Source organism: Globicephala melas, chromosome 13 (assembly GCF_963455315.2).
Source record: "Globicephala melas chromosome 13, mGloMel1.2, whole genome shotgun sequence".
Lineage (NCBI taxonomy): Eukaryota > Metazoa > Chordata > Mammalia > Artiodactyla > Delphinidae > Globicephala > Globicephala melas.
The window spans coordinates 70,640,397-70,666,369 of record NC_083326.1 but is presented as its reverse complement, the minus strand read 5'-3'; the positions used below and the strand labels follow the sequence as shown (position 1 = coordinate 70,666,369).

The 25,973-nt window shown below is 38.6% G+C and overlaps 1 protein-coding gene across 5 annotated transcripts in view; it reads left to right on the top strand.

The window, feature by feature from the left end:
- Positions 1–25,973, top strand: part of GRK3 (G protein-coupled receptor kinase 3) — a 133,469-nt gene that overhangs the window by 57,425 nt on the left and 50,071 nt on the right. For 3 of the 5 annotated variants that reach the window (XM_030860673.2, XM_060311193.1, XM_070043407.1), the window contains 4 exons: positions 5,545–5,618; positions 16,102–16,203; positions 17,883–17,957; positions 23,153–23,214. In XM_030860673.2, the coding sequence (XP_030716533.1) occupies positions 5,545–5,618; positions 16,102–16,203; positions 17,883–17,957; positions 23,153–23,214 (313 nt within the window). The remainder of the gene's footprint in view (positions 1–5,544; positions 5,619–16,101; positions 16,204–17,882; positions 17,958–23,152; positions 23,215–25,973) is intronic. The other 2 variants (XM_060311194.1, XM_060311192.1) reach the window with 1 other exon arrangement.

Here is a 25,973-nt window from a genome sequence, read left to right as displayed (position 1 = left end):
GAAGAACATCCTGTAGAGACTGACAACCATGTTAAGTGATCAGGCATTAGCTTCTGGAAATTTTAGATCCCAATTTGTGATCGACTTAAAGCCACTGTTCAGGAACATCTTTTGAGCCTTGTTCCTGGCTTAGTTGTATGTACCTAATCTTATTTTTCTTTCTTCTTTAGCACCAGTTTTTTTTTTTTTTTTTTTGGTGGGGTGGCAGGAAGAGTCAGGTTTATTGAGGTATAATTTAAATAAAACTCACCATCTACAATGTACAATTCTGTGAGTTTTGACAAATTCATAAAGTTGTATAACGACTACCAAAGTCAAGATACAGAGTGATTCATCACCTCCACAAATGTTCTAGTACCCTTTATGGTTGACCGCCACACCCCACCCCAACCCCTGGCAACCACTGATCTAGTTGTTCCTGTGGTTCCTCCTTTTCCAGAATGACACATAAGTGGCCTCATTTAGCATGTAGCCTTTGGGTCTGGTTTCTTTCACTTAGCACAGTGCATTGGAGATTCACGTATAGTGGATGTATCAGTAGTTCATGCCTTTGTCTTGTTGAGTAGTGTTCCATCGTATGGGTACGTCACAGTTTACCTAGCCATCAATTGAAGAACATTTGGGTTATACCCAGTTTTTTGATATTATATGTGAAGCTACTACAAATAGCCGTGTTCAGATTTTTGTGTGAACATAAGTTTTCATTCCTATTGGGTAAATACCTAGGAGTGTGATTATTTGGGTTGAATGGGAAATGGATATTTTAACTTTAAAGAGATGTTTTCCAATGAGCCTGCATTCCTACTAGCAGTCTAGGAGAGTTCCAGTTACTCCACATCCTTTGCTCGTCAGCAATGGCATTCATTGTCTCTCTCTCTTTTTTTTGGCTATTCTAAGAAGTATATAGTGATATCTCACTGTGTTTTTAATTTGCATTTTCCTAATGACTAACAATGTTGGACATCTTTTCATGTGCTTATTTTACATTTATATATCATCTTTGGTGAAAATATTCAAATCTTCTGCTCAATTTTTTAAAATACTGGGTTGTTTATATTCTCATCATCGAGTTTTGAGAATTCTTTGTATACTTTGGATACAGGTTCTCTATCAGATATGTATATTGCAAATATTTTCTCCAAATCTGTGGCCTGTCTTTGCTTTCCCTTTGTAAGTAATGAGTAATTTATGGGAGATTACTTTTGAGACTGTGTAAATAATTTTGTTCCGTATCAAACTTTTGCCGCCGGGTTTTGGCACCTGTTGATTTTCTAACTCCATCATTCCTTCTGTAGTTTTTGGTTGGTATTTGATGCTAAGGAAGAGCTTCCCCTTCTTTCCTTTATTCTTCTCCTCCCTTCTTCCTTCTTTCCCCTTCCCTCCATTGTAGAGTCACAGCCCATCAATCATCCCAGCCAGCACAGTAACTCCCCTCTTTGCCTGTTGATTCAGAGGCACGAGGAGTCCAAGACATAATATATGCTTCTCAGCGAACGAAGCTTCTGGTTGCCAAAATTTGATATTGTCAGTCTTCTGAACTCTGCCCTTCTAGTGGTTATGAAGTGGTATCTCAAAGTGATTTAATTTATATTTGCATGATGACCAATGGTATTGAGCCCTTTTAATGTGCTTATTGGCTAGTCATATTTCTTCCTTTGTGAAGTGTTCACATTTTTTGCCCATTCTTTTATTGGGTTGTTTCGTTTTAAAAATTGATTTGTAAGAGGTTTTTTTTTTAATGTATACATAAACGGGATATAGGCCTTTTTCAGATTTGTTTCTTTCTTTTTTTCTTTTCCCATTTGGATATAAGTATTTTCTAGCACCATTTTTTGAAAAGACTTCCTTTTCCTAATAAATTGCTTTGCTATCTTTGTAGAAAATAGGTTGAGCACATATAAGTGTATTTCTGGATCCTCTATTCTGTTTCATGATTTAGTCTTATGCCAGTACCACACTGTGTTGATTACCATGGCTGTATAATGAGTCCTGAAATTAAGCAGTGTAAGTCCTTGAACCTTTTGCTTCTTTCTCAAGATGTTTTGGGTATTCCAGGTTTTTCGCCTTTCCATATACATTTTAGAATCAGCTTGTCAGTTTCTTTAAAAAGCCGATGGGGATTATCATTAGGATTGCATTGACTCCATAGATCAATTTGGGGAGAATTAACATCTGCAATACTGAGTCTTCCAATCCATGAACTGACTATATCTTTCCATTTATTTAGATCTTCTTTAACATCTTTCAGTCATATTATATAGTTTTCCACTTAGTGGCATTGTATATCTCTTATTTATTTATTCTTAAGTATTGGTTCTTTTTTGATGTTATTGCAAATGGACTTGCTTCAAAATTCCATCTTAAAACTGTGTGATGTGAGTGTATCTAATGTCATTGATTCTTTTAGCTAATGACCTTGTATTTTATGGTCATTTATGGATCTTCCTAAATTCACTTATATATTCTAGTAGTTATTTTGTAGATAGGATTTGTTATATAGTTAATCACGTTGTCTAGGGATAAAATTAGTTTTAATTCTTCCTTTTCAATTTTAGTAAGTTTTATTTCCTTTTCTTATTGCACTGGCTAAGACCTCACAATATTGAATAGAAGGTGTGAGATTAGGCATTCTGGCCTTTTCTAATCTGAAATGCTTTGTACTTTGTTTATCCCACAGCTCAGAGAGGTCTTATTGACATTCTGTTTTATCATTGATCTCAGCATCATATTTAATTACTTTATATAATTTCCCATAAATTACAGTTATTTCATTTGTTTACTACTTTGTTGTCTGCCCCTTACACAAACCCATAAGTCTCTTATGGGAAAAACTCTGTCTTCACCAGCATATAGCACGGTGACTCTTAGTAGACACTCAGTAAATGCTTTGTCAAATGAGTAAATTTTGGTAGGAGCTTTTAGCAGTTATGCAGTCTATCCTCCTTCCCAGTGTTTGAATCTCCTTGGTAAAACCTAGAACAGGTATTATTTCTTACAAGATTTTTTTCATATTCTTCTTTCCCTCTTTTTCATTTTTTAGGTGGTTATATTTCAATTTCCCATAGAAACCACGTATATTTAATGCTTTCAAAAGTTCTTAATTGATCTTTTATAAAAGATAATACAATTCTTTCTACCAATTTTTGCAAAATATTTTAGTGGCAAATTGGGATAGTTTGCCTTTCCTGGATGTTACATACACTCGGAAGTTAATCAGTATTCAGGCAGTTTGCAGTGGTTCAAATATAGAAACAAGGGTAAACACATTCCACAGTTACCTAGTAAGCAGGTGTTGGCTCACTACTTTTTATTCTTTGAAATCTGGAGAAATCACACTGATGAAGTGAACCAGTTAGGCAAATTATTTCCTTATTTTTGCCCTTTAGCTTTTGTTCTAATCTGAGTAATGCTTCATTTTTTTTTTAATGTAATTTAAGTCTAATGAAGGTAAATTGCATTCAGCCTGGAACACAACGATCTAGGATGTATCCAAAAGGCAAAATATCTTTCTTCTGGCTGCCCCATTTTAACAGCTGCTGTGATAGAAAGTAATGCTTCAGTTTATGTACAGACACGAGGAAAATACTGTTTTTTCCCCCTATATGATGTTCCAAATAATTCTTTGGCTTATCTTACACATTGATGATGGAAATTGCATTAAAGAAGTAGGTAAACAACATATTAAGTTGGATGTTTATTCATTCAACTCCCTTTCTTCATCCTCCTCCTTCTTTCTTTCCTCTCCCTTCCAGTTTACAAGTGGAGATTTCAACAGTCCTCCACCGATAATGGAGAGAATAAATAGACAGTCAGTAAGATTTAGAGCACCCGGACAGGCCTATCAACCAACTTGGCCTAATTGCTTTTTTACTTTATTTAATGAAACACTCCACCCTATATACTGTTTCTCTTTTTTTTTTTCAAGTACCCTTGAAACATTCACCTAGAGGGACCAAGTTTGGGGCCAAAACCAAGTTTCAATAAATTTAAAAACATTGGAAGTCCTACTGAATGTGTTCTCTGACCACAACAGAATTAAACAGAAATCAATATCCCCAAAATACCTGAAAAAAAAAACCCCCCAAATATCTGGAAATTAAACTACACATTCCTGAATGACTCATGAGCCAAAGAAGAAATGACAAGGGAAATTGGAAATTACTTTGAAATGAATGAGAACAAAAAGTCAACCTTTCTCTTATTTAAAATAAAAATATTAACATGCACATCGGTAGAGATTCACATCTTCAGTTCTTCCTACTCGTCTGCTTCTTGAATTCCCTACTCCCTCCGTATGTTGGCCCTGCTGCAGTCCCTTGACAGTATGAGCACGGCCGTGCTGCTGCTGGAGCTGTGCACCCAGCCCCTGTTAGTCTGGTCTTGCCAATCTAACCAAGTAGTCCAAATACCTTTCTTCCAGTTCCACTGAACAAACATTTACCGTTTTCAAAGGTCATGTTCCTGGAAGCACGGAGGGGAATTTATGGGGCAACAACAGACAGGCTCAAGTTATATAACTCTTACGTTAACTTGAATGAAAATCTTTTCAAAGCTGCTTCCTTCCTGTCCTACCTGGGGAGTTCTGATCTACCTTTGCCCAACATTTTAGACTTTTTGTGAGTCTTTCTTCACTTTTTTTTTTTTCCTGTGACTTCTGTCTCTCCTAACAATCCTTTAATTGTTTGGACCTTCTCATTGCTTTTGACTTTTCGTAATCTCCCAGTATCTCTGCCCTCAGTCTGGTGTCAGCTTGTCCTCTCCAGCTTCATTCATTCACTGAGGCTTGACTAGGTGCAAGGCATTGAGCTGGCCACTGGGTTTGGTCCTGGGGTGGGAGACTTGTAATCAGATAATTAACCTGGGTGAGCACTTTGGCAGAGGCATGTTGGAAGGGCCATGCGAACAAACATTCTTTCAACACATATTTGTTGGCCTCCCACTGTGTAGCAGGCACTGTGCAATGGGGGTGGTATCCCGGGCAGAAGGTACTGATTGCTTGAAGATGAGGCGTGGATCTGGGAATGGGTGATCTGCTCTGGCACGAGGTATTTGGTAGGGACTTGGAGGGACTTGAGCTAATAAGTGGTGAGAGAAAAGCCTAGAAAGGTTAGGAAAGTACTTCTTTTGTTTTTCTTAAGGGAGTTGTAGTTCTGTTTCTGTGGCGTAGCATTTATTAGCTCCATGGTGACTCTTACCAACTTCTGTATTACCTGTATCTCTGATTTCTTTGGTTAATCTTCCACTTGTTCTGGTGCCCAGTAGCACTAAGTGGTGCTAAACACTAGCACTGTTAATTGTGCAGTTTTTAAAAGTGGGAGGGGGGCTGCCAAGAGAGAAGGAGCCTCAAAGCAGGGCACCAGGGGTGTGATTCTCTTAACTTTACCTGGATTATTTCCTTTTAGGCGTTAAGTAGCCTCTTGAAACCCCCTTTTTTATTTTAAGGGTAGGGGAGGAAGAGGTTGAAACAAATGAATTTGAAAACACCCTGTGGGATAAAATTTACATTCATCGCCCACCCTGAAATTTTTTATTCTTTTTCTTTAGGTTTCTTGCTATTTAAAGATTTTTGTTTGAATGAAATTAATGAAGCTGTACCTCAGGTGAAGTTTTATGAAGAGGTAAGAAGTGACTGTTTTATCAATGCTTTTATTTCAAAAGCATATTTAAACTGTACTTTGGGAAATATTAAGACTACTAGATATCTTAGAGATTCGTCAGAAGTAATTAGTACTACAAGATATAGTTTTAGAGATGCTGAGAACAACTATAAACATCATATTTTTAAAGCTCTGTAGTGTTCTGGAATCAGTGAGGAATAGTTGGACTCAGATTCCAGAGGAGGAAGAATCATTCAGAGGTGCACTGAGCATTACCAGCCATTTTATTTTCTGCAGAAGCACGCTGATTCTGGACACAGAAGCCGAGGCAGGGGGCTGCTACTGGGTGAAAGAGAAACTAGCAAAGGTTTATGGTCACACATTACTAGAGTGACAAATTGGAGACTTGGTGGGAAAGGGTGGCCTCAAACACACAGCTGGTTTTCCCAGCAGGACATTGGGAGGGGATCTGAAGAGGCAGGCCAAGAGCTTCTGGAAGACACATTGAAACCTCCCACAGCCTTGCGGTATTAAACAGTATTGAAATGTACACCTGTTGTGGCAGGAATCCGAAAACGGAACAGGCAAGAGATGAAAACCCCACTGAAGACCCATAACCACTTACCACCTGGGGTGGCGGCTGGTCCAGGTGTGGTGGGCAGGTGAGAATCCAGCTTTGGCCCCTGGCAGGAGGCTGCTTCTGGGAGACAGAAAAACCAGAAGAGGTTTCTGGATCTGGAGTAAAAAACAGATGAAGCTGGGAATTCCGTGGCGGTCCAGTGGTTAGAACTCCGTGCTCTCGCTGCCAAGGGCCTGGGTTCAGTCCCTGGTCAGGGAACTAGGATCCCATAGCCGTGTGGTGCAGACAAACCCTCACCCTCCCGCCCCCCGCGAAACAATTAAAAACTTATAACATCAAACATATTAAAAAAAAAAAACAATGAAGCTGGAGGAGCCCCCCAAACATGATGAGTCCCGTGCTCAAGACACATGCCAAGTTTTGAAGCTTGAGTGGGCCGGGGGGCCAAAGAGCTATCCTGAAGACTTCTTAAGGGCAGAACTGAATCCAGTGCTGAGGAGACAGAGGTCTCATTGAACTCCATGGAGACCCAGGCCTTAGAACAGGGACCAACCAGAGGCAGACTGAGTCCTACGCAAATGGCAGGGCAGACCAGCCCAGCTCAACCCCCTGTTGGGTGATGAACTCCCTCCCTACCTGTGCAACAGAGAATAAGGGGAGCTCTCTGTCTCTTTTGCAGGTAGAAAATAACAATATATAGAGACTCTCCATTCTTCACCATACAGTAAAAAATGATTTTCCACCTAAGAAGCAAGATCACATGACTTATAAACAAGGCAATAGAAGCAGACCCACAGATGAATCAGATATTGGAGTTAGTTGACAAGTACCTAAAAATAACTGTAAATATGTTCGACAATAGAGAAAAAGATGGACAAAATAATTAGATGGAGGAATAGAGAGTTTCAGCATAATTTGAATGTATTGTGGAAAACCAAACAGATATTCTAGAACATAAAGTATTTGAAATTAGGACCTAGTGGTTAGAACCAATAGCAGATTGTCACAGTGCGAGACAGGATTAACGAATAGGGAAGCAGGTCAGTAGTTCATCTCAAACTGAAATACAGAGAAAAAAGAATATAAAAAAGAAATAAGGGCATTAGAGACATGTGAGGCATACCTAAAAGGTCTAACACATGTAAAGTTGGACTCCCAGAAAGGAAGAGAGAGAATGGTACAGAAGCAGTATTTGAAGATATAATACTAGGAATATTACAAAATGGTGAAAGTCAGCAGCTTACAGATTCAAAAAACTTAGAACACCCCAAGCAGGATGAGTACAGAGGAAACGTATCTTTGCACATCAATATAAGACTGTGGAAACCTGTGACAGAGAGAAAATTTTAAAAGCAACCAGAGGTTAGAAAAAGACACCTCATTTTTAAAGGGGCAGTAATATGAACAAAACGACTGTGACATATTAAAATAAATGATTAAGAAAAAAGAAAGACAGACAATGAAATGGCCATCTTTCAAGTAATCAGAGAAAAAAGCTGCCAACCTAGAATTCTTTCCTCAGCCAAAACTTCCTTCAAAAATGAAGGTGAAATAAAGATATTTTCAGACAAAAACCAAGAGAATTTGTCAGTAGTGAAACCGCATTACCATAAATACTAAAGGGAGCTACTGTAAGCAGAAGGGAAATTACCCCAGATGGAAATGCAGGAAGGAATGAAAGATATCATAAAGAGTAAATATGTATGTGAAATATATGAATGTTGACCATACAAAACTATAATATGTTTTTAGAGTTTAAAGTGTGTGTAAAACTAAAATGTATGAGAGTAGCACAAAAGGCAGGAGAGGGGTTAATAAAGTTAAAGTATCTTAAGATTCTAGGATTATTGGGGATAGTAAAAATAATAATTTGCATTGACTTGTAAAGGATGCATATTGTAATCTCTAAGGTAACTTCTAAAAGAATAAAATGTGTATGTTAAAAGAGAGGAGATGTGGAATAAAACAACATTGTATTAATCCAAAAAAAAAAAAGAGAATAAAAGGTGGACATAAAGTAGGAGGTCAAATTGAAAATAAAGAGTAAGGTGGTAACTATAAATTCATCTATATAAATATTGATGATTACATTTAATATAAATGGACTAAATACTCCCAGTAAAAGACTAAGTTTGTCAGACTGGATAAATAACCAAAACCATGTTATATACTGCTTATAAGTGAGATGCTTTATTTATGTATTTTAAGATATTTTATTTTTTGATTAACCTGTAGTGGCTGTACAATATTATATAAGTTACAGGTGTACAGTATAGTGATTCAATTTTTAAAGAAGTGGTATACTTTAAACAGAAGGATGGAAGAGGATATGTAATATACACACTAACTGAAGCAAAGCTGGTATAGCTATACTAATATCAGACAAAGTACATGGCAATGCTGCTTTGAGATAGAGAGAGATTATTTCATAATGATTGAGGAGTCAGCATCTGTATCTTACAAATAACAGAAGTTTAAAATATTTAAAGCAAAAATTGGCAGGAAGATCCAAAACAAAATAATTCTACAACCCTAGTGGGACACCCACATACTTCAAGAACTTGTAGAAGAAACAGGCAAAAAATTAGTAAGGATGTAGAAGATCTTAATAAAGTGATGAATAAACTTGACCTAATTGACCCAGCAGAAACAGAGTTTTGCATTCTTTAAAGTACATATGAAACATTTACCAAAATAGATCATATGCTGGACCCTAAAGAAAACTTTCTACAAATTTCAAGATTGAAATTGTTCAGAGTATGTTCTCTGACCACAGTGGACTTAAGCTCAAATTTAATAACAGTGTTAAGTAAGAAATCCTTAGCTGCCTGGAAACAAATAACTTCTAAATAATTTAAGGGTCAAAGAGGAAATTAAAATTGAAATTAGAGAATATATTAATTGAAATATATTTAAGAAATGACATATGCTAATATTATTAGCATGATCTGTCTTTACCCTAAAACATTTGAAATGGTCCAAAGAAAGCATGGCATAATTAGGGCTGATATTAGTAATCTTTGTATCTTTGAAAATTGGAAGAATATTCCCTTTTTTCCTGGTTTATTGATATACATGAAAATGACATTTTTCTACATTTAAAAATTATATTAATGTATTTCCGGGAAGAATGATCAAATGATGATGCACATGTAGCATCATGTGAAAAAAAAAGTTATCTAAATCCCAAAGTCTTCCACTGAGTATGAAGTGACTTTATTATTTCAGTCTGAATCAGGCATTTTATCTGGACGAGACTCACAGCTTGATGTGTCAAAAAATTTTTTTTCTTTCCTGTGTTCTTAAAAGCTTCTCTCCAATTTCAGCATGTACTCAGCTGCTTTGTCAAAGAGAAAGCAATCTCGTTTAGTAGATGAAACAGATGGGCAACCTACGTAGTTATTTCTTAAGCACTTCTGGCCACTATGGTGGTGACTACTGCTGATGTGTTTCCATTTGAACTTCAGACATCGGAGTTTCTCTTCGTTGGCTTGTTCCTCAGCTCTTCTCTCCTCTCTCCTGGCCTGGTGTGATGGATCTGGCCTATCAGGTTATCCCCTTGGAGGAAAATGCTTCAGGGCTCCTCAGCAATTTGCTTTGTGTTCTTTAATTGACAATACCATCCACCTTGGAGTTTCAGATACAGTTGTGTAAGTCAGTACAGCCTCCAAGATGGAAGTTATCAGTAATTCTGACTCCTTGGTTTCACCAGCCTGGTGGATTCTTTAATTTCTAGTTTTATAATCCTGATCCCTAGAAAACTCTGTTGTCAGATATCTTGCAATGTGTATGTTGTCCATTGTACTTCCGTTTTTCTGTGTCCCCAGGCGCTTAGTGGTTACCCATTTTCCTGTGGTCTGAAGTCCTAATTGCTTCTTCCAACACTCACATATCTCTGCGTTAGTTATCACTTACCTTTCCCTCTTTATCTTTCACTACCTTCTCACGTAGACCTTCCAGTAACCAATATTACCTGAACCCACCGAGCCCAGTTCTTCTTTTTATTACTTTCCTTATGTCCTTCCCCCAGCCTAGGATGCTGTTTCCCTTTCTCGGCTTGTGGAAAGCCTTGCTTCGTTTAAGGCCAAGGTCAGTTTCTGTATTCTCCAGTAAAGCCTGTCTGTACAGTCGTCCCGGTCTTCCGTGATTGCTTTGCTTCTCTGATTCTTACACTGTCTGTTGCCTGTAATGCCCGTGGGATACTTAATATATGCTCGCTGCTGGTGTGTGCACGTCATCAGTATTTTCACTTGACCGTTGTTTGACTCCTAGACAGCAGGCCCAGCTAGGATCTAGGTGCAGCTGTGCTCTGCCCTCTCACTTGCTGTGGGATATGGTGCTGGTCACTGAGCAAACCCTGAAGCATCTACCTTGTGTCAGACTCAGAGCTTACAAGTGTGAACCAGGACACTGTCCTGTACTTGAGCTCATAGAATGGGGACTTAATATTTGAGCATCTGTTACCTTATCTATGAAATGAGGTTAGTAATCATCTCCTGCTATTTCACAGGCTAGCTGAGAGTCTCAAATGGGATGCCAGATGGACAGTTGCTTTCTAAACTGTAATATCTATAATATGCTGCTTAGGTATATGCTGTAACATGGTGGTAAAGAGTTCCAGCTCTAAACTGAGACCATCTGGATTTGGATTTGGACACTGCTGGTGATTAGCTGCCTGAAGTTGGGCAAGGAGTCTTGCTTCACTCTATCTGGGTTTCCTCATCTAAAAGTTAGGGTGATAGCAGTGTCTGTCCTTAGGGTTGTCATGTGTGTATGCAACACACCAGAACAGCACCTGACACGTAGCCACTGCTCGGTGTGTTGGTTTATACACTTCCTTGTTCCAGTTAGATTTAGACGCAGCTTATAAAAATATTTATATTACACCTAGATTTAATAATAAATCACGGAAAACAGAAAATATAAGACCAGAGGTAAAGTTACTACACAGACTTTTCTTCACTCATGCAACCAGTATTTATCAAACACTAATGCTGGGAAGCATTGTTTGGATGGACAAAGTCTGTGCTCTCTTTGAGCTCCTATTTTTGTTGAAACAGACAATAAACCAGTAATAAATGAATAGGAAATGTATCAGGAAATGATAACTGCTATGCAGTGATTCAAAACAGACCCGCAACTCAATGTGACGTATTGTGATTTGGTGGCCACCTTAAATTGCTGGGTCAAAGGCTGACTTCTGAGGAGGTGCATTTTAGTGGAGTAATTTCAGATATTGTGTTTATCCTTTGTGGCTTTCACTTAGTTTCTTGAATCTGTCAATTTATATGTTTCACCAAATCTGGTAAAATTTGGGCCATTATAAAACTTTATTTCTACCCCAGTCTCTTTTTTTCCTCTCTCTAGAATTCCATTCATAACGAGGTTTGATCTTTCGATATTATCCTAGATACCACTGATTCTCCCTGTTCCATTCCCTGCCCCCCGAATTTTTTTTCTTTCTTTTCTTCAGATTAGATAATTTTTATGGAGCTGTCTTCAAATTCATTGATGCTTTTGCCAACTCTAGTCTGTTATTATGTCCATCCATTGAATTTTTTTTCAGAGAAGATTTCCATGTGGTCCTTTTCATAGTTATTATTTTTCTGCTATTTCCTATCTTCTTATTCATTACATGCATATTTTCTGTACATCTTTTAGTATAGTTATAACGGCTCCTTTAAAATCCTTGTCTGATAATTCCATCAGAATCATCTTGGATTGGTCTTCACTGATGGTCTGTTCTCTTGCATATGAGCCACATTTCTCTGTTTCTTCATAGATAGAGTAATTTTAGATTATATCTTGTCCATTGATATTGTAGATACTCTAAACTCTGTTTCTCCAAAGGGTATTGATTTTTTTTGTCTCAGCAGTTAATTTGGCTTACTCAGACTTGATGCTCTGTCTTCTCATACAGTGGGTAGCAACTGAATCTTGTTCAGTTCTTTTAACCTTAGCTGGACTGCTGTGGGTCTGTCATGCTCACCTGTCATTATGGGGTCCACCGGAGATTTTGAGAGGTTTGTACATAAAATTTTGGAGCTCTGCTCTGGCTCTTCATTTTCAGGAATATCCTCTCTTACCTTCCAGCTTCTGTTTGATGCCCCTTTTCCATTATCTCTGTACTTTTGGTCACTCTCCCGTGGTCCAGTGCAGTTGGGTTTTTTGTATGTCCAGAATTGTTGTTAGAGTTTAGTTCACTATTACCTGAAGGAGGACCCTGGTTTTTGATCATTTTGAATATGAAGCCAACGTGACTGGTTGATGAATTGGATGTAGGGGGTGGTGGGGACAGGGGTGTGAGCAAGAGAGCAGAATCAATGATGATTATTCCATTTTTTTGGCTTAAGCAGCTGGGAGGATGGTTTTATCATTTCTGTGATAAAGAAGACTAGGGGAAGAGCATGACTGGCCAGGGGAGAGAGGATGTGGAAATGTCCAGTAGGTGATTAAATATTTAGACGCTGGAGCTCTGGGTGAGAAGTGAGTCCTGCAGATCCAGTCTTAGTCATTGGAATATAATTGGTGTTTGAAACTATGGGACTGAATAGCTTCACCTAAGGAGAATATGTAATGGATGAAAAAGGGGTGCCCCAGTACTGTGCCTGAGGCACTCCAGTATTTAGGAGTATAGCCGAGGAGGAAGAATTACCAAAGGAAACTGAAGAAAAGGAGCCAGTGTGGCGAACCCCTGCACGGTGTAGATCCCAGAAGTCAGAGAAGAAAGCCTTCAAGGAGGCAGGAGGGGACCACGGAGCTGGATGCTGCTGGGATGTCAGGAAGCTAAGGGCAAAAAGAGAGATCCTTGATTGGTCAAGGCAGAGGCCCTTAGTGACTTTACTAGACCGTCTCATGGGAATGGTAGTGGGAAAAACGGGAGGCAGGAAAGTGGGGACCATGACAGCTGTGGACCCAAAGGGCTTGCTCTTAGGGTTCTGTGTATTTAGGCTACACGTTCAGCTGTGAGCTTTGTAACGACCAAAGCAGAAAGGGAGGACTACACGGTTAGTGAATGTTCATCATTGATGGCGAAGCTTCTATTCTGCTGTAGTAGGGACTTTTCACCTTGAACTTGGGCCTCTGCCTGCTCAGGTTCCCTGGACAACCTGACTGCCAGGATTAGGGGTGGCATTTGCTCTGCACATCAGGACATCCTGTCTAGAGCCAATTGATACTTGACTGCAAGTTCTTTAATTAGTGGTCTTAACTGATAATAGAAAGTGAATTACAGCCAGGGATGCTTGAGGCTGTTTCTTTGCCTACTAAGAATTAACCTTTTCTGTTGTTCAAGTTGGAGTTTATGAGATACGAGGCACTTACTAAAGCCAGAATTGTGGTTCAGAGCATCATTTGTGCAAGAAACCGGAATTTTCTGTATTGTCAGATTATTACAGTTCATAGAAAACTCCCATAGAATCAGCGTTTGCTTAACGAGGTGTCAGCTTGCTTTATAGGTCCCCAGAACATAGACTTAGGTTTCATTACACTTCTTTTCAAGGATAACGATTCCATGAAGGTTTAGTTTTCCTAGAGTTTGTGTGTTTAGGCAGAAACGTTTGCCTTTGGTTCACTAACAGTCCACCTGTTCTATCCTGGCATTGTGGCATTAATTTCTGGACCTTACTAAAACAAAACATCAAAAGAAATCTACCAAACTAGAGTCCTTGGTTTATTTTCTGACTCTGCCTCAGATTTGTGTGTCTGGCTTCTGTTTCCTTGCACCTACCATACTTGCATCTGGCATGGTATTTGAACCTTCAGACATGTTCTCCTGAATTAACCTTGGATGATTAAGCCCAGATCCTTTGGTTATGCCAACATTGCTGAATTGCTTCTTCATTAAAAAAGTGTTTTCCTTCTGGAGAAAAATATAATTTGAAAAGATACATGCACCCCAGTATTCATGGCAGCACTGTTTACAATAGCCAAGACATGGAAGTAACCTAAATGTCCATCGACAGGTGAATGGATTAAGAAGATGTGGGGTGTGTGTGTGTGTGTGTGTGTGTGTGTGTGTGTATGTATGTATATATACATACATACACACACACACACACACAATGGAATATTGCTCAGTCATACAAAAGAATGAAATAATGCCATTTGCAGCAACATGGGTGGACCTAGAGATTATCATAGTAAGTGAAGTAAGCCAGACAAAGACAAATATATGATATCACTTATATGTGGAATCTAAAAAAATGATACAAATGAGCTTATTTACAAAACAGAAATAGACTCACAGACATAGAAAACAAACTTATGGTTACCAAAAGATGGGGTGGAGGAGGGATCAATTAGCAGTTTGGGGTTAAAATATACACACTACTCTGTATAAAACAAATAACCAACAAGGACCTACTGTATTAGCACAGGGAACTATATTCAATATCTTATAATAACCTATAGTGGAAGAGAATGTAAAAAAAGAATATATGTGTGTGTTTGTGTGTGTGTGTGTGTGTGTGTGTATATATATATATATATATAACTGAATCACTTTGCTGTATACCTGAAACTAACATAACATTGTAAATCAACTATATTTCTATAAAAATTTTTAAAAAATAAAAAAATTTTTTAAAAGTGTTTTCCTCTTGGCTGGGGTATCAACCTACCCCAGTCCTCTTGCCTTTTTGTTAAATTTTAGTGTCTGTTCCAAGAAGACTCCATTCTAAGCCCAGGCAGTTACAGACTTGTGAATTTCAGCCATCTCACTGATGATATTTAAGGGCAATTAAGATGATCCCAGAATTTTTCTCAGTGTGTGAACCAGTTAGCCTTCGTATAGGACGTCAGCATTGTACATATTCCTCTCCCTGCCGACCGTGCCCTTTCATTATCAGAAATTTTCATAGGATTTACTGGTTTTGATTTCAAAACTGTTAGACTGTACAGTAAAAAAGGTAACTTTTATTTCTATTCAGTTTATACTCTCTCCCATAGGAGTAATCAGCCCCACTTTTTGTCATAGCAGAATAGAGAGCACTCAGATATCATGAAAGTCAGTATTACAACTGTCTCCTTGGTGGGAGCATTTGTTTTTCCAAAAATAAGTTATATGTAGTTATTAGTCATTATATTGAAAATCTTTGCTACAGTCTTCCTACGAGCTCCATATTTCATTTGTGTTTTCATTCTCTTCTTGTCTTTTAGATTAAATGTATTTCTGTAAATAAATAAAAATACTTCTCTGATCTGAGAACTTCTGTTTTGAGGTTGGAGTAGTAGGGGCCATGTCCTCATAAAGCAAATATTTCCAAAGCTCATTTTATTATTTGGTCTATCTTGACACCCGTCAGGTTACCTCCCTTAAGTTATTGGCAAAACATACAATTTGAAGGAACCTTTCTGTTAATACTTTTAGAGTGCAGAGAAGGTTCCAGTGTGAAAAACCAATGCTTTTATCTATGGTTAATGCATTTCCAAAATATTTAGTTGATTTCTAAACATCTCTTTGCAGGAATCCTAGCAATTTATTATTATTTTTTCCTCCTGAATTTTGTAACACTGTAGTTGAGTGAGAACGAGCCCCGTCATAACTCTTAGAACTGGATTACAGACAAATTTAAATTATTTGTGGTTGGGAAAGGAGACTTGGCAAGGATGAATGGTCCATGGCTGGTGCATCGTTAAGATAATTGTAACCATGGCAGTATTTGTTTCTTAATATTGTGTTTCTAAATTTAAGCGACAAGGTTCATCATAGGAAAAAATCCATTCGTATGTTCCAAGTTGAATTTAAATTATTCCAACTTCATTATTACAACATTAGAAGTAGTTGTTTCTGGTGGAATGGCCGATTCAAGTAATTTGCTTGATGTCATGTGGAAGTGGTTTCTGCCAAGACTAGTAATATCCTTCGATAAAGTAAGTTTCTAGGAAGACAATACCTAACAGTGGTAACTTTTAACCATCCAGATAAAAGAATATGAAAAGCTTGAGAATGAGGAAGATCGCCTTTGTAGAAGTCGACAAATTTATGATACTTACATCATGAAGGAGCTGCTGTCTTGTTCACATGTAAGTATCTTTTTGTTTTATTACTTTAATATGGGTAAATATGAGACAGCCTTCAAACATTTCCAGAATGAAAGTTAAAGTAGGAGGAAGAGGTTTAAAAATTACATGATATTCATCCAGGATGGAACCCATTTCTTCTGTTTTTGTCATTTGTTTCCTGGTAATACCGATCCAGTATCTGTTGTTCCATATGCTCTTGGTATGTTTCCAAAAGTGGATATTTTCACTGCAAACATTGATAAAATGGCTAATGCAGATCAACGGAAGAAAAAGCCAACCTCAATTCTAGACTTTCTAAAGGAAATTAAGCTTTATTGTTTTTCATTTAGCTCTCCTTTAACAGTTAGGCTAATCATATATTGATCAATAAAAATCTTAAATGCTTTCTTTGAATTAATAAGGAGGATTGTAATTATTGTGTTAATGTAGTTCATTAATAGTTGAATGATGGTTGAAACCATTTTTTTTCCTTGTATTGATAAATCAGAGAAACAGTCTAATTCAGTCATTAGGATAAACTGGGTTCCTAGGAAATTATTCCACCAGGAGTGAGTGGGATAATTAATAATGAAAATTTACCATGTAATCTCTCTACATGAAGACTGTTTTCCAAAGGAGTATCCTAAGAGCCCTGGGTTGCTGTGTCCAATGCAGTAGCCACTAGCCACATGTGGGTATTTAAATTGTTTAAATTAATTAAAACGAAATGGAATTGAAAGTTTAATTCCTCATGAGCCACATTTCAAGGGCTCAATACCCACATGTGGCTGGTGGCTCCTGCGTCAGCCCAGGTTCACCACATTTCCAGCATTGCAGAGAGCCTGACTGGACAGCAGTGGTCATGACAATGATATATGTCCGTGCTTCTGTGTTTATTGTGTTGTCTACAGTGCTTACTGAACTTCTGAGCTAGAGTTAATCGTAATGCTCTGCCTTGCTACCTTGCTGGGGAATGGCTGAACCTTGGTAAATGCCAGGTGTTCACTGTGAATGCCTCTGTAAACGTAGTTTTCGTATAGGTCAACAATTTAGAGGGTTTTTAGCAGTGTGATATGCTTTTTAAGCTCTTCTTCTTGTGCATTGCTGCAGACGTAATTTGAAGTTTTGGGGGAGGACAGAGTGTGTAATTTTTGTCGGTGTGAGTTTCATTGTTTTGGAACCAATTCCTCTCCCCTGTGGTTACAGCAAGATTTTCCTTAACCTAGAGTCTTTTCAACACTGTGAGTTAGCTTTGCAGTCCTGACGTTTAATTCTTAGGTATATTTTCATGCATTCACTTTCTCTCATATAATAGAAATTTTGCATTTTTAGGACCCCAGTATCAGCCAGTTGAGGGATGATGCATTTAATAAGGCGATAATACGATTCCTTACAGCTTTTTTTAGTCGAAGTCATCTTGATCTCCTGTGGAATTAGGTATGTCAGTTGGATGCCCCTGTTGCACAGCATCCTTCTCGACATGGTGTCTAAGAACTCTGGAAGCTCAGAGGAGCAGTCGTCTGTTTGGCTTGCCCGCAGACAACCAACAGATTTTTTAAAGAGTGCGTGTTGATGGAATCCCTGTAGGTTACTGCTTAGTAATTTTTGTGTTAAATTTTATGTTTGATATTGTAAAACATACAGAGGTTTGCTCTGTTTTATATTTGTGGCAAAAACATTGTTTTCTTGATTTTTAAAAGCCATTCTCAAAGCAAGCTGTAGAACACGTGCAAAGTCACCTATCCAAGAAACAAGTGACATCAACTCTTTTTCAGGTAAGATTAAAGTGCTTTCCCAATAAATGTTTCTAATTTGCTTAACAATTGGATTGGGGCCATTCTTTGCATCTGTGAAAGTGCTGGGGGAGTTGACATATGAGGCTGTATTTCTTACGTGGAGGTGTATCTGGAAGAACTGAAGTTTAACGTTGTCTGTCTTCTCATTGAAATGTGTGCTGCTCTGCTGACATTCTTCGTGAAGCCTTTCCTGAAAAACGCCACTGGAGCGTTTCTATAAATCAGTCAAGACAAGCCATTGGAGGAAAAAGCCTTTTCCTGTTTGACATCCCAGGCACCTGTGAAGAGCGGGGACTTGACAAGATTTCCTTTCTAGTGGTACAGGTGTTGACCCCCACGGTGTTTATCCCCCAGATGAAATAGATCCATTTTCAAGAATCAAGAGGGAATGTTTGAACGGCCTTGGTGTCGTGACTGAGGAACTGGACTTTGCCCTGGCTCCTCGTATCTTGAACACAACACAGTCATGCAGATCTAAATGACAAGCCTCAGAAAACTTGATCCACAACTGATGGGCCGATGTATTTGCTGATCTTCAGATGTAATGGTTTCTCCTCCCCAAAGCCTTTTCTCTCATCCTGTGGGTTTTCTATAGAGGTGGCAGCTTGCAAGGACACGGTCAAATTTTCAAGTGGATAATGTACTTTTCATGTTTCTGTGAGTCACAAGAAATATGAAAGAATGCCATTCATTAATGTCATGATTTTCATAAATGAAAATAATGTATCCATTTCCTGCATTATTCAGTAATTTACAGAAGTTAAGTTGATTTTTACCTAGGTGCCTTATGATAGGTTTTATTCACATACAAAGCGAATCTGATTATTTTATAGAGAAAATCTTGGTTTGGCTCCGAGAACATTTGGGTACAGTAACAGACCGCGTGCTGCCTTTCTGCCAAAATAATTAGATGGACTTTTCTTAAAATGTAACACCCTTTATAGTCTAGTTGGTTATAAGCTTGGGCTCTGAAATTAAGTGCCCTGGATTTTGAGACCCTGGGCAAGCTACCATACCTCTCCTCCCTTCAGTTTTTCCCATCTGTGAAGCAGAAGTGAGAGCGGGCTCTCCCGCAAACGGGGGTCTTGAGGATTCAGTGCATGTGAGTTGCTTTGCACTAGGCCTGTCTGTTGCCATGCTCCACAAATGTCAGCTCTTACCAAACACTGTACATTCAAAAAGTGCAGCGTGAACATCTGCCGTTTGTTGCCTTCATGATATTTTCATGTCAGAACTTCAGTTGTCTGACTTTGACGCTGTTCAGAGACAGTCTTGTAGTCAATTACATCTAACGTTGCTAAATTATACCTCACAGTACGTGGATTTTACAACTCTGATGCTAGCTTCTCCTGCAGCATAAATAACATTTAAAAAGATAGTTCCAGATGAGATACAAAGACCACCAAAATTCTCTCTGTGCCTTCAAGGAACAGTCATTTAGGAGCTTCTCCAGTATCTTTCAAAACCACTCACTTTACTGATTTGTTCATAAGAAAATAATTAAATAACTTTCTGGTAAAATAGATACAGAATGGCTGGTATTCTTATTTCAAAGGTGAAGGAAGTAGTCCCTATTAAGTTGATTTAAATAAGAAGGTGTATTAGTGCAATTCAGTGTGACGTGTACCATCAGAACATAGTGATCAAAGTATAGATAGAAGTTACATGTTTGGATGTCCTGTTTATAGAGGGACGTTAACCATAAAGTTAGTTGATATTCTTTGAGTTGGAATTTCTTTTTTTCCCCTTTCTGAGTTACAATTGACAAATAAAAATTGTATATAATTGTAGGTGTACAATGTGATGTTTTGATATACGTATTCGTTGTGAAGTGATTGTCATAATCAAACTAATTAACATATCCATCACCTCACCTAGTTACATTTGTGTGTGTGTGTTTGTGTGTATGTGTGGGGGTGAGAACACTTACGATCAACTCTTAGCAAATTTCAAGTGTACAATACAGTATTATTAACTGTAGTCCCCATGCTGTACATTAGCTCTCCAGAACTTATTCATCCTGCATAACTGAAACTTTGTACCCTTTGACCACCATCTCCCCATTTCCCCCACTTCCCAGCCCTTGGAAACCACCATTCTACTCTGCTTTTATGAGTTAGACTTTTTTTAGATTCCACATGTGGACGAGATCATACCATATTTTGTCTTTCTGTGTCTGGCTTATTTCACTTACCATAATGTTCTCCAGATTCACCCATGGTGTCACAAATGGCAGGATTTCCTTCTTTTTAAAGACTGAATACTATACCATTGTGTGTTTTTATATATATGTATGTATCCATACCACATTTTCTTTATCCATTCATCCATTGATAGACACTTAGTTTGTTTCTGTATCTTTACTGTTGTGAATAATGCCGCGGTGAACATGAGCGTGCAGATACCTCTTCAAGATACTGATTTCATTTCCTTTGGATATATACCAGAAGGGGGATTGCTGGATAATGTGGTAGTTCTGTTTTTAATTTTTTGAGGAATCCTTATACTGTTTTCCATAATGGCTGCACCAGTTTACATTCCCACCAACAGTGCACAAGGGTTCCCTTTACTCTATATCCTTACCAACAACTTACCTCTTGGCTTCCTGATAATAGCCATCCTAACAGATGTGAGGTGATATCTCATTGTGGCTTTGATTTGCATTTCCTTGATAATTAGTGTTGTTGAGCACCTTTTCATATGCCTGTTGGCCATTTGTCTGTCTTTCGAAAAATGTCTATTCAGGTCCTCAGCCCCCTTTTGAATGGGGTTATTTGGTTTTTGGCTATTGAGTCGAGTTCCTCGTATATTTTGAATATTAACCCCTTATCAGATATATGGTTTGCAAATACCTTCTTTCATTCTACAGGTTGCCTTTTCACTCTGGTAATTGTTTCCTTTGCTCTGCAGAAGCTTTTTAGTTTGATGCAATCCCACTTGTCTGTTTTTGCTTTTGTTGCCTGAATTTTTGATGTCACATCCAAAAAATCATCACCCAGGCAAATGTCAAGACGTTCTTTCCCTGTGTTTTCTTCTAGTGGTTGTACACTTTCAGGTCTTATATTTAAGTCCTTAATTCATCTTGAGTTGATTTTCGTATATGTATGAGATAAGGGTCCAGTCTCATTCTCCATTTATTGGAGAGACTATCCTTTCCGCATCGTGTGCTTGACACCCTTGTCAAAGGTTAGTTGACCATAAGTGTGTGGATTTATTTCTGGACTCTCTATTCTGTCCCATTGGTCCATAATGTCTGTTTTTATGTCAGTACGATACTATTTTGATGACTGTAGGTTTATCATACATTTAGACATCAGGAAGTGTGATGCCTGAGTTGAAATTTCTTATCGAGGAGAAGAAGGTAGTAAGAAAAAAATGCTCTGAAAGTAAATACAGAATACTTTTTATTCTTTTTGTTTGCAAAATTAACTTTAGAAATAAATAATTGCACAGGTACATTTGGTGGCAAGAGTCGGGAGGGGTCCTGGCTTACATTTAGGTTCCTAGAACATGCCAGGCCCTGTGCTTGGCTCTCAGCATTCTTAATCTTACTAAATTCTCACAGTGGCCTTGAAAATTAGATGTGACTCTCCCATTTTACAGATTAAGGGAACTGAGAATCAGGTGAGGTTGTTTGCTCATGACCCCACTGTTGAACTCTCGCTTTTGCACTGCTTACCCGACACATTTTGTAGTTCTTTGTGTTGAGAGTGGCAGTGTAGTATATCATATCCAGTCTTAAGAATCTCTGGTGAACTTTTATTTTATCAGCAAAAGTACAGGCTGTTTTATAAAATATGAAAAAATATTAACGTAACAGTTTTTGTAAATAGAAAATCTGTGATATACAAATTTAGGCTTTTCGTTTGTCTTCCAACACTTGATCTCTTTTGTCTTTTGAACCTCTTGAGACTTGTGGCCCTTGGTCTTTAGCATCTAGAAGAGTTAGCGAAGATTGCTATTATGTGTCATCATAGAAACACAGGACTTCAGAGCTGGAAAGGGCTTCAGAGAGAGAGTTCAGCTTCCCCTGCTACTAAGGAGGGAACAAAGTCCACTTGGTTTTAGTGACCAGTTCCGGTGTCCCGCCCAGGACAGCAGTAGCCCTGCCAGGGGGTGGAGGTGGCTTAGCCCCGTGGCACGAAGTGAGGCTCCCAGGCGAGCTGCAGTGGTCTCACTGCCTGTGTTGGTGACTGTGGCTTCTGCAGACTTCCTAGTTTGATCACTTGCCTTGGACGGTTCCTGATCTGGTCCTTCTTTTTTGCACATTTTCAGGATGATCTACGAAGACACAGAAAACATTAAATTTGCATCATTCAGTGAGTGTAGGGTATGAAGATATTTTCCAAAACTACCTAAGTGGCTCCAGGCTGAGCTGTGAAATGTTGGCATTTGATATTTTTATAGTTCTTGATTTGAAGTCCATCCCATGGAAAATAAGTTTATGCAGTTTATTTGGTAATGTGTAAAGTGGCATGATATTGAAGTAGATTGTTCTCCACAGGGAAAGGGCACTGCACGTGTGAGCAAGGAGCCCTTGCCTTAATCCCTGCTTAGCCGTGAACTTGCTCAAAGACCTTGGGAATAGCTGATTAAAAAAAAATTTACTCCATGGGTCCCTTGGCTTTTCGTCTTTAAAAGTCAATATTAATGCTGATCATTTATGATAATCATAATTAATAGCAATTATATAATTAATAGTAATTTATAGGATGCACTACGTAACTTACAAGGCTCAGTACGCAATGAAAACCTGGGGGCCCTTGTTCAGAAATTATTAATTTCAGGATGACAACAGCAGGGCACCAAACCGAGCCCTGGGCTCTTCTGTGGGGCTGCATGGGTCACATGCCCATGAAGCTAATTCCAGCCATTTAAGATGTGTCTGTGACTTGCCAGGAGCCGTGCTAGGCAGGAGGGATGCAGTGGCGCACAGGACAGACCTGTCCTTGCCTTCATGGAACATGCCATCGAGTGGTGTAGGTTACTACAAGTAAATAATTGTGACCATGAGTACACTGGTGAAAATTGGACAAGGCTGCGAAGGACGAGTACAAGGTGCTGTGGGAGCACGTAATTTGGAGGCTCACCTCGTCTGAGTCTCATCCTTCTCTGTTTTCACTTTATTATGTTCTTACTGATGCAGTGTGGAATTTCTTTTCCGTCCTTTCCAGCCATACATAGAAGAAATTTGTGAAAGTCTTCGAGGCAGCATTTTTCAAAAATTCATGGAAAGGTATGAAACTTTATGTATAAAATCTTTTTTTTAATAGAGATATATTTGGCATGTAACATTATCTTAGTTATATATCATTGTATTTATACTGATAAGATCTTGTACTGTGTAGGTGTACCTCATTTTACCCAATAAGTGCTGTCCTTAAAATGTGTTAATTTATTCATTCAACGAGCATTTACTGACCATGTGCTATGTGCCAGGCTTTGCATTAGATTGTTTCCTCTGTACTTTATAATTTAGGATTTGTATATCTTAACATCCCGTTGACCTTTAGTTCTTTAGCTTCCAAATGGTCCAAAATTTAAATAGACTAAGGAACCTCACAATTAAAAGTATTTTAATGGGACACCTTTGCTAATGCAAGCACGAGTCTATGTCTAATTCATTTGTTTATATGTTGAAATCATATCCTTCAAAGTGAGACAGGCCTTCTCTTGATTCTTTACGTAGTAGAATTTAAGTATTGGCAAATGTCTGTAGTCATATATATCATTAATGTACCCGATAAATACGTCCCTCTGGGTTACTCAAGCTATAGGGTATGTCTGTCCTATAAAATTCTGAAAATTTTCGGTAATGCCTATAAAAGTGTTCACATGCTTCTCAGGCACCTAAGAGTCAATCCTTCAGTATTTTGAGTGTGCCTCTGTGATGATGCACCTTTGGAATTGGACTTTCTAACACTGAATCTGCGTTCACACTGACTGTACTCTTCTCCATAAACTCGGCTGATTTCTAGACAGCTGTCGTGTGACCGTGCCTCATCGACGGAGCAGCCTGCAGCTGTTCAGTAGTTGCCCTTTAAGAGCAAATACTTCAGTGCAGTTGTGTTTTTTCCTCCACATGTTCATAGAACTAAAATAATTAAAATAAAATTTTAAAAGTTGTGTCATGGTTCTACCAGAGTTCAAGAGATGATTTTATCTTGGAGTAGAGTCAATACTTCAGGAAATGAATCTGCATACAAATGATTACATTTTTTGAGTAGGAGCAGAGGCTTTGCCAGAAAGCCGTGGAATCAAACTGAGGGGATAGGATGCCGGCCCAGGGGTGAGACTCAACCAAGTCCTGGGCCATCTCCACTGCTTTTGGTTCTAAAATCTGACTTTTCCCAAACTCCTGGGTCAACCTCACTGTTATATGATCCTTGGTGGAGAGGGGAGAAATGGGGATGGTAATTAAAATCGGGGAAGAGGTCTTGTTAACTCCATTGTGTAACCACCAGGTAAACCTGCACGGTCATTTTCCCCCACTGAGTTAACCATTCACTGTGGTTTTTTTTTTTTTAGTTTTATTGAAGTATAGTTGATTTACAATGTTAATTTCTGCTGTACAGCAAAGTGATTCAATTATATATGTATATATATACACACACACACATTCATTTTCATATTCTTTTCCATTATGGTTTATCCCAGGATATTGAATATAGTTCCCTGTGCTATATAGTAGGACCTTGTAATTTATCAATTCTCTATGTAAAAGTTTACATCTGTTAAACCCAGACTCCTAATCCATCCCTCTCCCAGCCTCCTCCCCCTAACCATTCACTCTTATCACCACAGGAAATACAAGTGAAGCTCTTTGCATTTTAGGCAAGCATGCACATTGGATTTTCTGAAACTGTTACCATTTTATATAAATGAATTATTTTTAAAGTCAGTTCATTTATTTATATATATATATATATATTTGGTTCTTTTTATGTTAATACATTATCAAATTAACAGTAAAAGAATCCATTGTCAGGCCAAGAGTTCAGAGTTTGGTTTTTTTTGTTGTTAATTAATTAATTTATTATTTATTTTTGCCTGCGTTGGGTTTTCGTTGCTGTGCGCGGGCTTTCTCTAGTTGCGGTGAGCGGGGACTACTCTTCATTGCGGTGCACGGGCTTCTCATTGCGGTGGCTTCTTGTTGCGGAGCACGGGCTCTAGGCACGTGGGCTTCAGTAGTTGTGGCACGTGGGCTCAGTAGTTGTGGCTTGCGGGCTCTAGAGCACAGCCTCAGTAGTTGTGGCGCACGGGCTTAGTTGCTCCATGGCATGTGGGGTCGTCCCAGACCAGGGCTCGAACCCGTGTCCCCTGCATTGGCAGGCGGATTCTTAACCACTGCGCTACCAGGGAAGTCCAGAGTTTGGGTTTTGAAAAGCACAGGCACTCCATAAATAGACCCTCGTAGACTTCAGCATCGTCAGGACTGGCCGTGTTCTCTGATGGCCTCACGGTTCAGGCGATTTTTCTTGGTGGCCACACTGCAGTTTCATAGTAGAGAAGTAAAGAGGAAGTCTTCATGTAGAGAACAGGCTTATGGTTGCCAAGGGGGAGGCAGGGTGGGGCAGGGGTTGGACTGGGAGTTTGGGGTTAGCAGATGCAAACTATTATATAGAGAATGGATAAACAACAAGGTCCTACTGTATAGCAGGAAACTAGATAAACCATAATGAATAATGAACTAGATAAACCATAATGAATATATAATGAATATATATCACATGTATCCTGTGGTAAACCATAATGAAAAAGAATATATATGTGTATAACTGAATCACTTTGCTGTTTAGAAATTAACACGTTGTAAATCAATTATACTTCAATTAAATTAAAAAAAAAAAAAGAGGATGTCTTTAGCAGTGCTGAGCCTGCCTCTGCACCTTCTCCTGAGGCCCAGCAGGGACACGGGGTTAAGTTCCCAGTGGGGCTGAATCCCGGAGGGAGGCTTTCCCTCTTCTGGATGAGGCTGGTGAGCCTCGCTTCAGC